The 16,025-nt window shown below is 38.4% G+C and overlaps 1 protein-coding gene across 2 annotated transcripts in view; it reads left to right on the forward strand.

The window, feature by feature from the left end:
- SYNJ2BP (synaptojanin 2 binding protein) overlaps positions 1–14,859 on the forward strand; it is a 101,964-nt gene extending 87,105 nt beyond the window's left edge. Inside the window, exons 7-9 of one of the 2 annotated variants that reach the window (XM_060140207.1) lie at positions 1,567–8,253; positions 8,368–8,406; positions 14,433–14,859. In XM_060140207.1, the coding sequence (XP_059996190.1) occupies positions 1,567–1,707 (141 nt within the window). In that variant the 3' untranslated portion in view covers positions 1,708–8,253; positions 8,368–8,406; positions 14,433–14,859. Of the gene's footprint in view, positions 1–1,566; positions 8,407–10,260 lie in introns of both variants that reach the window. The other variant, XM_060140198.1, reaches the window with a different exon arrangement.
- Positions 14,860–16,025: the final 1,166 nt, after the last annotated feature.

Consider the following 16,025-nt stretch of genomic DNA (forward strand, 5'->3'; position numbering starts at 1 on the left):
TTCTACTGAGTGTGTTCTCTCAGGACATCTCATCAGGAAATGAATGAAAGATGTAGAGGTGGGATAGAGGATAGAAAAGGTAGTTTGTTCAGTCTTGTCTTTCAGATTGAGGGCGTCAGAGTTTCATGGATTGTAATAAGGAGATTAAATCTAATTAAAGATGGCATTGCAGTTGCTGCCACTTACCTATTAAAAGTTAATGTTAATCTAATTCAAAAAGATACATGTACCCCAATGTTCATAGCACTATTTACAATAGCCAGGACATGGAAGCAACCTAAGTGTCCAGATGAATGGATAAAGAAGATGTGGGGTGTGTGTGTGTGTGTGTGTGTGTGTGTGTGTGTGTGTGTGTGTGTAATGGAATATTACTCAGCTGTAAAAAAAGAATGAAATATTGCCATTTGCAGGAACATGGATGGACTTAGAGATTATCATATTAAGTGAAGTAAGTCAGACAAAGACAAATACTGTATGATATCACTTATATGTGGAATCTTAAAAAGTGATACAAATGAACTTATTTATGAAACAGAAATAGACTCATAGACATAGAAAACAAACTTATGGTTACCAGAGGGGATAGTGGGGGCAGAGGGGGGAGAGATAAATTAGGAGTTTGGGATTAGCATATACACAGTACTATGTATAAAATAGATAAACAAGAACCTACTGTATAGCACAGGGAACTATATTCAATATCGTGTAATAGCTATAATGGAAAAGAATCTGAAAAAGAATACGTATATAAGTGAATCGCCTTGCTGTACACCTGAAACTAACACAACATTGTAAATTAACTATACTTCAGTTTTAAAAAACGGTTTAAAAAAAAGGTAATGTTAAGAAAGGCTACCTTTTACAAAATTGATTGAAATAAAGAAAGACCACCAGCCTCAAAATGGAATGCTTAGACAATGAAGAATTATAACTGTTAGGATATGATTTATTTTTACTTATTTACCTTTGAGTCTTTTACTTCCGTTCCATATAGGTTTCACCTTTATCTTTGCCTAGTATTACAGAATAGGGGATGAAGGACAGGACCCCACCTTCGGAAGGAGTGGGTACCTTTTGGGAATTGGAAGTATTTCTAAATAATGGCATTGCACCTGTGTTAACATTGCTCAGATCTGCTCTTATTGCACTCTGATGACTGATAATCTTTCTAGAAAGATGGACACACCCTGCCCCTGGCCAGTAATTTCCAGGCTCCCTATAGGATCAACAGACTTCACCTCATATCTTCATTTTCCTGGTATGATACACATATAGCTTGGTGGAGACAGTACAGAAATAGAAAGAGGTTATCTCAGGGGTCCCTTTAGGTCAGTAGCACAGCAAGGTTAAATGCCTCCCCATCAGATTTATTTTGTTTCCAAAGAATTGGTGAGATTGTTGTATCAACTCAGGACAAACAGAGAGGACTCCTGTTCGATAGTGCTTGGGGTTTACAGCTTTGGGTGGTATAGAGACTGTAGACCCAGGTAATGTGTCAGCTTGGACATTTCAGTTGTGGTGAACACACATTGGTCACTACAGTTAACATTTTTCTTCCCCTTCCAGTTACAGGTGCAGAATGGGCCTCTAGGACATCACGGTGAAGGGGAGCCAAGTGGTATTCCCGTAACTGTGGTGCTGGTGCCCGTGTTTGCCCTCATCATGGTAGCAGCCTGGGCCTTCGTGAGATACCGGCAACGACTTTGAAAAGCTTGCTTTCTTCCAGTGCTCCCGGAGAAGAAGATACATTTCTCTCTTTCTCTCACCCTCCTCCCCTGCCATTCTCCCATAACTTTCCCTCTCTCTACATAGCCAACACACAATTTAAAGAGACTGCTACCCAACCAGAACCTTGCTGCTCAAAATCTCTAAATCCTCATACTCTGGTGGGAGAGTAAAGGCGTTGTTTGAAGGAATGCTGAAAGAAGGACTTGCCTAGAACAAATGAAGAGTTATATATTTTACTAGGACCACCAATAGAAGTTCAGCTGCAACCCAGAGAGGGAGAGGTCCAGTCTTCCCATCACCATGCGTGATTCCTTTTTTCTTACCTGGCATGTGTCAAAGATCAGCTGTAATAAGAGGAAGAAAGGATTTTTCTCTTTAATGATCTTCATTGGGAAGTTTTTGTGTCCTTTATTTAATTTCTAACTACCTACTTGGGCACCTACTTTGTATCAAACAGAGGTGAATGAAGAGAGAATTTCTACTTTTTTAAGAAAGCAAAAAAAATACACATACATATACATATTCATATATGATAGTGTAATAGTGATGCCTTATGGAGAATTAAAGAGAAAGCAACTCTGGTTTCTGGGTTTCTGATGTAAGAATTAAGGGATAATCTTAACTGAAGAATTTGATACATAGCAGGAGTGAGAGAGTGAGCCTTAAGAGAGGATGCAACTAATTAAAAATCTTAGAACAATATTTCTTCTCATAATAGCTGCGGTGAAGTTGAGGTAAAATGACATAATCCAGCTTTGTGCAAGTCAGTCTGTTTAAAAAACTCGGGAGATGTAAATATAAACCTTACTAATCTCTGGGCTACCCTAGTGACTGTTTTGGTACCTTACAGACCTGATAAAGGATCAGCTGGAATGTCTGTGGTCAGAGCTATAACTATGGCGATGGGGCCAAACCAACCCAGTGAAAAAACTCAGGCTATCTACCAGTCTTGTTTCGACTAACAGGCAAAATCTGAGAAAGGGACTGCTGCCAGCAGGATGGGCATGAAATCAGCTCTGCTTCAATTCAGTTAAGTTGAAAGGATTTGGATTGCTACTGTTTTTTGAAAGGTTCTGAACGCTGGTTATGGCTTTTAATGAATAAATCATTTTGCGGGGAAGGCGAAGAAAAGAGTTTTGTTTGTTTTAGCGGCTAGGGAAGTTTGCTGGATGTTTCAAGGAGAAGCCTTACGGATGAATGGATGTTAGGGAATACCAAGGATATAAGTGAGGTGGGAACCCTCCTGTTCGTGTGGTATTGAAGGTTGGTTTTAAAGCACTAAGGAGAGCTGAACCAAGACTAATTTTCTGGCTTAAAGAAAATCATTTCCATCCTCTAAATATACTGGCCAGGCTATAGGCTTTATATAATCTTGACAGCAAGAGTATGAAGACTTTCCCTCAGGCAGTGAGTTGTGTCCAATTTTTAGCATGGATGATCTGATAAGAATTTTATAAGTGTTGATTGGACATCAGCTTTGTTATGACTTTTACAAAGAAGCAAAATACTTAGCCTCCATTCCTAAAGGGTTTTTGTTTTTTGGTTCCAGTTGGGAAGAGAACACCTTTACACATAAAATAATAAACAATTACCTCCATAGGCAAGGCAATGTAAGTTAGTGTCAAATTTATATTGCAAACCAAAGGGAACGGTTACTGAGAATAGAGGCACTTGAGAAAGTTGCATGGAGGAAGGGAACAAGTTAAGGACCCTTGAGGAGCTCACAGTCAAGAGAATTCATAAATAGATGAGAAGTTAAAAGTATATCATCAGGTTAAGTAATAGTTGAGAACAATAATAAAAGAAATGGTACTTTTCAGAGTATGATGCAGCTACAAAGACGTGCAGACACATTTTCTTTTTTTTTTTTTTTAGGAATTCAGAAAAAGAAAGCTGTCACGTAATGGCATCAGGCCAGAGTGGAAAGGGAAGGCTTTTAAAAATAAAAACCCCAGTTAAGACCTTGCCTCTGGGTCACCGATTGGTATAAGAAGAAACTTGCTGTAAACAATCCTAAGAGGATTTCTGCCTTCAGACCTGAACTGTTCAGTACCTCTGAGACTCACTTAGACAACTGCATTCAGTATTCCAGTTCTCACCTCAACCAGCCCCTCTGTGGAGGCACAACCTCGGGTGCCCTCCCTGTATCTGGAGGAATGTGCAGCAGCTTCTGCAGTGGGCCTGCTTTCCTCCCAGGATTCCTTTCAGGGTTTGGACATTAACTCCTGAGAGGACCTTGAGACATACAAAAGGAAGCAAATGGCAAGCAGGAAGGAAAGCTATTTTGTTTTTTGTTTGTTGGTATATGTAAATAAAAACACCTATCCCATCATTGGTAGAGGTTTTGCTTTGGTTGATAATAGGGATTCCAATGCACTTTAATAATTCAGGTTTTCTCTGGAATTAAATAGCGTTTAAAGATCAATATAGTAAAGGTTTAGGCAAATATGCTACTTCAATTATATTCTTATTTCTGATTCTCTAGAAAATTAAATTATTACCATAGATGAAGTATTGGAGTCCATTGTAGGTCATTAAAAAATGCATCCTATTTATAGATTGAATCTAACATTTCTATCACTTTATCGATTGTAGCTAATATTCTTCCCACCTAAATTACTATGTTCAAAGTTTTAAAAATTGAATGAAAATCTTTTTTAAGACATTTACTTAAAACACTTTGCTACATTTATCATCCTATATTATACATACAATTCTAATAAGACGTTGTTTGCTTCAGTCGTCTCTCTTTTCCTGCCAAGTTTTAACCAATGCTATTGATTTAACTTAATCACACCATCTAGAATGTGTAATAGAAAAAGGAAATTAATACCTGTTACTACATTCTGTGCCAGGTACTAAACTAAACCCTGATTGGTAACACTGTTTCTTCATGCCTCACAACTCTGAAGTCTAAGTATTGTTAAAAAGACACTAAAGAAAAGAGAATAAATTGTTCTACTAAGATTACATAGGTGGTAATAGTAGAATCAGGATTTAAACTCAGGACTTCAGGTGCCACCACCAATATTTCCTTACTGGCAGTGGTTCTCAAAGTGAGGTCTCTGGACAAAAACATTAGCACTACCTGGGAACTTGTTAGGAAAGCAAATTCTTGGGCTCTACCCTAGACCTACTGAATCAGAAATTGAGTAGGGCACCCAGCAATCTGTTTTAATACTCCATCCAGGTGACTGATGCACATTAAAGTTTGAGAATCACTGCTCTATGCCAATAGTCACCTTTTTCTCAGGTTAGAATCACCCAGAGAGCTGATAAAAATTCTGATGCCCAGGCTGCACCTAGATCAGTTAAGCAGAATCTCTAGGGGTGGGAATAGGGCAGCAGTAGAACAGAGTTCATGTAATTCCAGTGTGCAGTGTCAGGAAAAACAAAAACAAAAATGCTCTGGCATTTAAACCTAGACACTATTTAAATTATTGAATTACATACGGGCATTGCTCCAGCCAAAAATGAGAATTGCACTTGGGCCTTTTTGGAGCCCAGCTCTCATTAGCTTCTGCCTCAAGTATAGGTGTGGAATAAGAAGTGGAGCAGTATTTGGCTTCTGATTTGCTAAGGACTGACCAAACTCCAGCAAAATGTATTAGCGTGTCAGTGTGTGCCTCTATTAAATTAAAACCAAATCATAGAACATTGGAGCTAAAAGATTCTAGGATGAATCTGTCTTAAAGATGAGAAAATCAAGGTTCAGAGATGTGAACTAACTTAACCCAGATCAAAGACTTAGTCTGTTGCAGAGGTGCCCTTTCTGTCTCATATATATGTCTTGAATGTATCCACTATATGAACATAGACAAAGCTATCCTTTTTATCTCAGTCCACTTCCATCTTCTTTCTTTGGGCCTTGAATAAAGATCAGAAGAACTGACAGCTGAAGGGTATTGCAAGCATCATGCAGAATTGGGAGATTACACAGAGTAATCTGAGAAAGACCTTGTATCAAATTCAATCAGATGAGTTCTTCTGAGACTAATTCCAATAGTTCAAAACTAGAAAAAGTATTTTTTTTACATTGGACATTGTTTTTGTTGTGTAGATAAGCAATTTTTAAAATATTTTTTAAAATGAAACATAAGGTTCTCAACTATGTGGGGGAGTATAGTTCATGTAATTTCATGTGAAGACAATAAACATTTTATTATAACTATTTTAGTTGAAATTTATCTTGGGACAGATGAGAGTTTTTTTCCTCATTCAACAAATGAGTGCCTACTAGGTGCTGATAATATAAATTAAATATGGTCACTCTAAGCTGAAATAGCTCATTATCTGAAAGTGGGGGAGTATTTGTTGGTGATCTTGATGTTAAAGTATTTTTCTGATATCACCTAGAAATAGTAGATTGAGTTGTGAAGCTCTTTACCTCTCATTTATAATAGGTTTACAGTTGGTTGGTATCCTGGGGTAAGCCTCTTTTGCTGTTTCTGTTTTTATCTGCAAATCTTTTTGAGACAAGCACTCACATCCAAAAGGGCAATTGCTACCAAAAGGAAGACAGTATTTTAAGGAATTCTGTTCTGATCAGAACCAAGTCCTTAACAGCCATAGTCTCTTGCCTGATGTTGATATTTATAGAGAGACTCCAAAGCACTTGATCTGCTTACCTGATATACTTGACGATACTGTAATAACCTATATGATAAGAAAGCATTGTTGTGTCTAAAGAATCAAATTATAGCAACCACTAGGTCTTGTTTCTAAATGTTTTCCTTACTGTTCATATTCTCTTTCTTTTTGCAGGGGAAAGGGGGAAAGGGAGAGAGCTGAAATGTGGTTTCAAATGCAAGTCAATCATTAACAGAGTCATTTACAAAAGAACTTTGTATTTACTGTAATCATTAAATTGCTTGACCAGTCACAGGAAAATGGGTGATCCTTCCTACTTTGCAGATTTGCGAATGGAATCACAAAATTGAATCCCATTTTAATTCTGTATTGGCAATGCTGATTTGAATGAGTTTCTTATTACTGTTTTTGACGTTGAACGTTGTTTTTATTGTGTGAAATACATGCGCATTTTACCCCCAAGACATGTTAGTCTTTATAAGATTATTTTCCTTATGAACCTTATTTTATTTTGCTTCCTTTCTACTTTGATCCTAACGTCATATTGCATGCCTGGATCTAAAGAGCAGTCAGTTTCTCAGATCAAATAGATGCCCTATAGCAACTTGGAAGACATATGGAGATAAAACCATATTTTCTAAGGAATACCATTATAAATTAAATATGTTAATGATGCCATCAAAACAGATAATAATCTCTCTTAAGCTTTTCTATTTGATACCAGATACAGTACATGAAATAATAGTGTATCTAACTGTGCCTAACTTAGTGTTGACATTCAACAAAAACTTGTTGCATTTGTCAGTAAATCTTTACAATCTTTTCCACCTTATTTGGGGAATTGTTGAATAAATATCTCCTTATTTAACCGCCAACTTCCTGGGGTAACACTCTGACAGAGCAATGGAAAGAGAAAAGAAAGAAATCTAAATGATCAGTTTGAGGCTTAGCTTTGACATAGAAGATTAGGAGATAAGGATAAGGGCTCTATCATGTACTGCTGATAATAATGGGCTAACAATTATTAAGCTCTCATCAATTTATTTCTATCTTAATCTTATTTTAGCTACTGTGCTAAGCCCTTTACATGTGTTTATTTAAGCCTCACAACAACTCTATAACTGCTGCTGTTATCCCCATTTTACAGATGAGATAAGCGTCAGACATAGATTAATTTGCCTGAAGTACACAGCTATTCAGTGCCAGAGCTGGGATTTAAACTCAGGCGGTTTAGCTCCAGAACCTACATACATAACCATTACACTATGCTGTCTCTACTCTCCATGGTTCCAGGCACTACATTGGGCCATCCTTTTCCATAACTTATAAATGTCAGTGAATTCTCACAACTATGCGAGTCGGTATCAATAATTCTATTTTTATAGATAGGGTAACTCAAGGCCTAAAGAAGTTAATAACTTGCTCAAGATACATTGCTAATTAGTGCCAGACGTGGGAATTTCCTTCAAGCCAGTGAGGAGTCTCATTTCTCTTCCATCATTCCAGGAAATTAAAGTTTATTATACTGAATTTGGTTCAACCATGCTAGCATAGCCTTCCATTATGGATAATAGGGAATTGACTGCATTAGGTTAAATGTTCTACCACAATAGCAGTAGTAGTACCATTCGTTTTATACAAAGTTTGAAAACAATTACCAACATTTGCTATCTGACTTGTCTTCCCTCCATCCCCCAAAACCTTACAAGATACATAGAATACAGAAAGGGGTTTGTGCCACAGGATGTGAAAGGACTTGTCAGAACTGAATATTGACTTTTGCCCAAGTTACCTTGTATATAGCTGACTCTGATATGAAAAGTCATTATTGCTGCATCATATGACTTAAGCAAACACCAGACCTGGAGTCAAAGTGCTAGTGTCTAACTGTAATGTGTACAGAATGGCCATTTTCTCCCTTGATGGGCAAAGAAGGTATGTAAGTTATCAATTACATAACAAACCACTGCAAAACTTAATGGCTTAAATTTTTTAAAATTCTTTTCAAAGAGATTCTATGAATTGACTGTTTCTTCTGCTACCACCTAGAGTCACATGGAACAGCATTCATCTGATGGCAGAAGAACGGTAAGTAGTCCAAGATGGCCTCTCCCTCCTGTCTGGTACTTAGTGCTAGCTATAGCCAAGGGTGCCTTGCTTTTTCTCCACATGGCCTCTCATTTTCCAATAGACTAGATTGGGCTCTTCATAGCAGTGGAAGGGGTGGGGTTCTCAGGGAATTGTTCTAAGAAGGCAAGTCCCAATGTGGAAAGCACTAGTCAAGCCTTTGTACTTGTCACACTTGCTGATGTTTTATTGGCCAGACCAGGCCATGGCCAAGCCTAGAGTCATTATCGGATGGGACCTAAACGCCACCTCTTGATGGAAGCAGTGCAAAGAATTTGTGGTCATTTTTAATCCACAGAGGAAGAAACCCAACTTCAAACAGCGAAGACCAGGGTTCAGCAAATTTTTTCTCAAAGGACAAGATAGTAAATATTTTAGGCTTGCAGGCCTTGGGTCTTTGCAGTTTTGGTATGAAAGCAACCATAGACAATATATATATGCAAAAGGGTGTGGCTGTTTTCCAGTAAAACTTTATTTACAAAAACTGAGGTCCTGCTACACTATAGTTTGAGGACTGCTGCCAAAGACTATCGCAGGTTGAGATAGACTTCTAAGAGTGAAAACGAGAGAAGAAAGCTCCCAAATGTTGATCCCTTGGAGTCCCAAATTGAGGAGCATGGACACATTTCCTAGGAAAGGCTCTTTTTAAGAATCTCTTATCCTACAAGAAAGAGAAGCCAGGGAAAGTTCAATGAAAATTTCCCCTGCTGTAATTTTGGAAATGAATTGAAGAGTGACCATTGTCAGACTTCATGAAGCACCCATCATAGCCAGGATACCATCCAAAATTCAAGGATTTACATAAAAGTTATAACAATATTAAGAACTCACCAGGCACTTTATGGAAGTTATTTCATTCCATGCTTAAATAATGTTATTAGATTGAAATTATTACCCTATGATAAAGGTGGAAAGATAGAACTTCGGAGTTGTGAAGTTAACTGTCTCTAGTTAATATCATTATTAATGTTAAAACCTAAACAGTCAAGGTTTGAAACCAGAACCAGAATATTTTCTGGCTCCTTATACTCCACTACATTGTCCTTGCCTTTTGAGTTTGGAGGAAAGTAATCTGTGTAGAAAAATAACTTACTGGAAAAATTATTTGGTACTAGTCACACACACACACACACAATAGTGTCTCTTCAGATGCAGAAAAAAGGGAATAAGAAAGGATTGGTAGTTTTCTCCTACCTGTTTTAAATATTGTGCATTAATAGAATACTTGAGGTATAGTAAGGCCAAAAGATCAGGAGAAAACTGACATTGAAAAGATAGTTTGTTACTCACAGTTTCCAAGAAAAGAGGACACACTGTGCCATGGGGGCCACACAGGGAAGCACTGATGCTGGTCACAAAGCAGAGGGAGAGGGAGGAACTGTGGGCAAAAGACTTTATTGTGGTTTCCATGAGAAGGAACAGACAAGGCCAGGTAAGCAGGCTTAGGATTGGCTAGTTTGAATAATGTCAATGGTCTCTGTGGCATAGGGGCTGTCCCTAGCTATCTGGTACCTGGCCTTGGGGGTGATTAGGGCATGTGGATAATGGCCCTAAGTGTGAGAGCTGAGAAAGGAGGTAGTTGGAATGTGGGCTCTGGATTGTCTGGTTTGTATTTGAAAACTGCGCTCATGGGAGAGTTGTTTACTATCTCTAGAAATTGACTAACACTGGGAGGAGTAGTCCATTCAGGGTCAGGAAGGCCCCAGATGTCAAAGCATCAAAATACAGAAGATAAAAAACGCTGGTTACACTGCCACTACTACTATAGTGGGATCTCTGTCCCTCTAATTTCTGCCTTTACTCCCAAACCTACAGAAATGACTGAGATAGCCAAAGGTAATCAGAACTATCTAGAAAATAGCCAAGAACAAGGAAGGAAGCAAAACAACAACAGAGGGTTCTGGTTCAAGATGACAACATAGGAAAACCCTGATCTCACTTCTTCTCACACACTGAGTCTACAGCTACCTACAGAACAATTTTCTCTTAAAAAAACCTAAAGACTGGCTAAGTGATGACCACATCAGGCAAACAAGAGGAAAACCACCTCAAACTGGGCGGGAGGCTGGGATACAATCTTGCCATAAACCCCATCCCCAGCACAGTGGCACACAACCCAGAGAAAACTCAAAACCTGAAGCTTCTCCCTGAGGAGCAAAGGGTTTTATTTCCACATCAGTAACCTCAACTTCTAGGACCTGCACCAGAGAGATGACCCCCAACATCTTTGAAAACTAACGGGACCCACAAGACACTAGTAATCTGGGAGACATTTCTTAAAGGGCCCATGCACTGAGAAGAGCACCAGGGCTCAGCTCATCCATCAGCCAATCACACCCAGACTTAAAGTGAAAGAGGCTCGAAGATCAGGAACAAGACAAGGGTGACCACTATCACCACTTTTATTCAACACAGTATTGGAAGTCCTAGCCACGGCAATGAGACAAGAAATAGAAACAAAAGGAATCCAAATGAAGAAGTAAAGCTGTCATTGTTTGCAGATGACATGATACCATACATAGAAAATCCTAAAGACACCACTGGAAAACTACTAGAACTCATCAATGAATACAGTAAAGTTGTATAATACAAAATTAATATACAAAAATTTGTTGCATTTCAATACACTAACAACAAACTATCAGAGAAAATAAGAAAACAATCCCATTTACAATCACATGCAAAGAATGAAATACCTAGGATAAAATCTAACTAAGGAGGTAAAATGACTGTACTCGGAAAACTATAAGAAATTAATGAAAAAAATTGAAGACAATACAAACAAATGGAAAGATATACCATGCTCATGGATTGGAAAAATTAATATTGTTAAAATGAACTTACTACCCAGGGCAGTCTACAGATTCAGTGCAATCCTTATGAAAATACCAATAGCATTTTTCACAGAACTATAACAAATAATTCTGAAATTTCCATGGAAATACAAAAGACCCTAAATATCCAAAGCAATCTTGAGAGAGAACAAAGCTGGAAGTATCACACTTCCTGAATTCAAACTATACTACAAAACTACAGTAGTGAAAAACCCACATTTATACAGAAATTAACCTACAACAAAGGAGGCAAGAAAATACAATGGGGAACAGATAACCTTTTTGGTAAATTGTGTCGGGAAAACTGGACAGGAACATAGAAAAGAATCAAACAGGACAACTTTCTCACCCCTTATGTATAAATAAACTCATAATGGATTAAAGACTCAAATGTAAGACCTGAAATCATAAAACATCTAGAAGGAAACAGAGAGAGTGCATTCTTTGACATTCTTCTTAGCAATATATTTTTGGATATGTCTCCTTTGGCAAAGGAAACAAAAGAAAACATAAACAAATGGAACCTAATCAAACTAAAAAGGTTTTGCACAGGGGCAGAAACTATTGACAAAGTGAAAAGGCCGCCTAATGAATGGGAACAGATATTTGCAAATGATATATCTGATGAGGGGTTAATATCCGCAATATACAACTAAACATGAAAAAAAAAAAAAAAACCAATAAGCTGATTAAAACATGGGCAGAGGACCTGAAGAGTTTCCAGAGAAGACATATAGATGGCCAACAGGCACATGAAAAGATGCTCAACATCACTAATCATTAGAGAAATGCAAATCAAAGATACAATGAGATACGACCTCACAACTTTCAGAATGGTTATTATCAAAAAGACAAGGAACAATGAGTGTCAGCGAAGATGTGGAGAAAAGGGAACCCTCATGCACTGTTGGTAGGAATGTAAATTGGTGCAGCCACTATGGAAAATAGTATGGAGATTTATCAAAAGCTAAAAGTAAAACTACCATATGGTCCAGCAATTCCACACCTGGGTATATATAAGAAGAAAAGGAAAACACTAATTCAGAAGGCCAACAGCTGAAGTTTCTGTGGAAATGCTAGAGGCCAGAAGAGAGTGGCATCTGGCATCATATATTTAAAGTGTAGTAAACTTAAATGAGTATAATCTATAAATATATTGAATCACTGTGTTGTACACCTGAAAACAATATAATATTGTAAATCAACTATACTTCAGTTTAAAAATAAGAAAAGAAATTACGTTTTTTCTCGTGGTGAATTCAGGCTGAGTTAAATCATACTTGTATCTTTTTGAATATTCCTGGGTGCACTGATTTTTAAAAAAATCCTCCAGTATTGCATATAACACATTTACACAGTGGTACATTCTTCTTTTCTAAATATTAATGTGTGTGTTAATATGATCCACAAGAGGATTAGTCAAGTGAGATAAACTGTTCATGGTAACTTCCTTATTTTGAGTTGATTCAATTTACAAGCAGTTCTATGTAGAAATGATTTTTGAAAAGACAAGGAAAAGGAAGTATGAAACAGTGATGATCATGATAGTGATGCACTCTTCTGGAAAGAGCTAAAAAGAAGCTAAAGTCAGAATTTTTTTATAAATCAATTCTTTTGAGGTATAGTCAGCATACAATAAAATGCACAGATTTAAGGATGTGGCTTGATGAGTTTTGACTTGTAAGCACCATCCTGTCTTAGTCTGTTTGGACTGCTATAATAAAATACCTTAGACTCGGTGTCTTATAAACAAGAATACTTAATTTCTCACAGTTCTGAAGGCTAGTAAGTCCAAAATCAAGGCACCAGCAGATTTAGTGTCTGGTGAGAACCACTTCCTGGCTCATAGATGACTCCTTCTCACTGTAACCACACAGGGCAGAAGGGGTGAAGGATCTCTCTGAGTCCTCTTCTATAAAAGCACTAATCACCTTCCAAAGACCCCACCTGCTAATACCACCACCTTGGGGGTTAGGATTTCAAACGTTCATCTTGAGAACACCCCAATCAAGATTCAGAAGTTTCCCATCACTCCAGAAACTTCCCTCCATCCCTCCCTTCCCTCACATCACGAAAACAGTGATTTTATTTCTGTTCCCCTATATTATTTTTTGGACTATTCCAGAACTTCATACAAATGAAGTCCTGTATGAAGTTTCTTTGGTCTGATTTCTTTCTATCATCATAATATCTATGAGATAGATACATCCATGTTCTTACACATGTTGGAAACTTGTTCAGATTTACTTAGGATTATCGTACTAAATGAATATGCCAGTTTGCCATTCATCTATTCAGTACTGGTGGTTTTTTTCCAGTCTGTGGAATAAACTTGTGAATAATGCTGCTATAAATATCCACATACCACTGTGGGGAACGTCCTATGGCTGGAATCACTGAGATGTAGAGCAAGTATAAGTTTAACTTTATTAGAAACTATTATTATCCACCCTACCTTTTCTACTCATGACACTATTTATTCTTTCGTTCCGTTAACTACCCCCAGCACATTCTATTTTTATAAAGTATGAGAGAATCTGATTCTTTCCTCAAAATTCTCACACAAAGAAGCTTCCATTCTCCTCTCCATTTCGTAATTTCTTAATTACAAATTGAAGCCTTGTCTCATTTTGGTTTCAGGAAAAAAATGTCAATCACTGTCTTAAAATTGCACGACACCCACTGATTCTTCCCCTGTGACTTCTCCAAGAGGCCGCGGGACCACTCAGCCCAAGCTATACACTCCATTTTTCCTAATTTCTCCCATGTTTCCTCCTCTCTAAGAGCCCTGTGCCAGGATCCCCAGGATCACTTAGCACAGCCCCTCCCCCTTATGAATACACCATTGTTATGTAAGAGCTTCCTTCTCCCTCCTCCACCTCTCTGGGGATGCCCAGCCTCCAGCCTCTCTCTGCTCTCCTCAGGACTAGACTGCTTTTTAGGAGTTGCTGTTGCAGGGATAGTCTTGCCTGCCTCCCGCTGGAGTGGATTTCTTTGGTCACAGGCTTCTTCACTCATGGGGCCTGCCTGGGCCCAGGCCCACCTGGCAGATGATCTCTGGCTGCCTCTGCTCTGGCTACTCCTGTTTCCGACCTGCTGCTCCCATGACCCCCCAGGTTGGCGCTTCACTTCCTCTGAAATTGTGATCCCCAGGAAGGTGTCCCACAGAGTGCGTGGAGCCACAACACAAGGCCAGCTCTCCTACAAGTTTCGCTTCAGTGGCCAAAGACACGTGCTTCACATGAGAGTCAAGAAGAGCTTGCTGCCCATGCATTTTCCTGTTAATCACCGATAACGACCAAGGTGCCATGCAGGAGGACTACCCTTTTATCCCCCGAGACTGTTACTACTTTAGCTACCTGGAAGGGGTTCCTGGGTCCATGGGCACACTGGACACCTGCTATGGGGGTCTGCGTGGCATGCTGCAGGTGGATGACTTCACTTAGGAAATCAAACCACTGGAGGCTTCTTTCAAATTTGAACATCTGATTTTTTTTTTAACATCTTCATTGGAGTATAATTGCTTTACAATGGTGTGTTAGTTTCTGCTTTATAAAAAAGTGAATCAGTTATACATATACATATGTTCCCGTATCTCTTCCCTCTTGCGTCTTCCTCCCTCCCACCCTTCCTATCCCACCCCTCTAGGTGGTCACAAACCACCAAGCTGATCTCCCTGTGCTATGCGGCTGCTTCCCACTAGCTATCTATTTTACGTTTGGTAGTGTATATATGTCCATGCCCCTCTCTCACTTTGTCACAGCTTACACTTCCCCCTCCCCATATCCTCAAGTCCATTCTCTAGTAGGTCTGTGTCTTTATTCCCGTCTTACCCCTAGGTTCTTCATGACCTTTTTTTTTTTTCTTCCTAGATTCCATATATATGTGTTAGCATACGGTGTTTCTTTTTCTCTTTCTGCCTTGCTTCACTCTGTATGACAGTCTCTAGATCCATCCACGTTTCTACAAATGACCCAATTTCATTCCTTTTTATGGCTGAGTAATATTCCATTGTATATATGCACCACATCTTATTTATCCATTCATCTGTCCATGGGCATTTAGCTTGCTTCTATGTCCTGGCTATTGTAAATAGTGCTGCGCTGAACATTGGGGTGCATGTGTCTTTTTGAATTATGGTTTTCTCTGAGTATATGCCCAGTAGTGGGATTGCTGGGTCATATGGTAGTTCTATTTTTAGTTTTTTAAGGAACCTCCATAGTATTCTCCATAGTGGCTGTATCAACTTACCTTCCCACCAACAGTGCAAGAGCATTCCCTTTTCTGCACACCTTCTCCAGCATTTGTTGTTTGTACATTTTCTGATGATGCCCATTCTAACTGGTGTGAGGTGATACCTCATTGTAGTTTTGATTTACATTTCTCTAATAATTAGTGATGTTGAGCAGCTTTTCATGTGCTTCATGGCCATCTGTATATCTTCTTTGGAGAAGTGTCTATTTAGGTCTTCTGCCCATTTTTTGATTGGGTTATTTGTGTTTTTAACATTGAGCTGCATGAGCTGTTTATATATTTTAGAGATTAATCCTTTGTCCGTTGATTCATTTGCAAATATTTTCTCCCATTCTGAGGGTTGTCTTTTCATCTTGTTTATGGTTTCCTTAGCTTTACAAAAGCTTTTAAGTTTCATTAGGTACCATTTGTTTATTTTTGTTTTTATTTCCATTTCTCTAGGAGGTGGATCAAAAAAGGTCTTGCTGTGATTTATGTCAACGAGTGTTCTTC

Source organism: Lagenorhynchus albirostris, chromosome 1, assembly GCF_949774975.1.
Source record: "Lagenorhynchus albirostris chromosome 1, mLagAlb1.1, whole genome shotgun sequence".
Lineage (NCBI taxonomy): Eukaryota > Metazoa > Chordata > Mammalia > Artiodactyla > Delphinidae > Lagenorhynchus > Lagenorhynchus albirostris.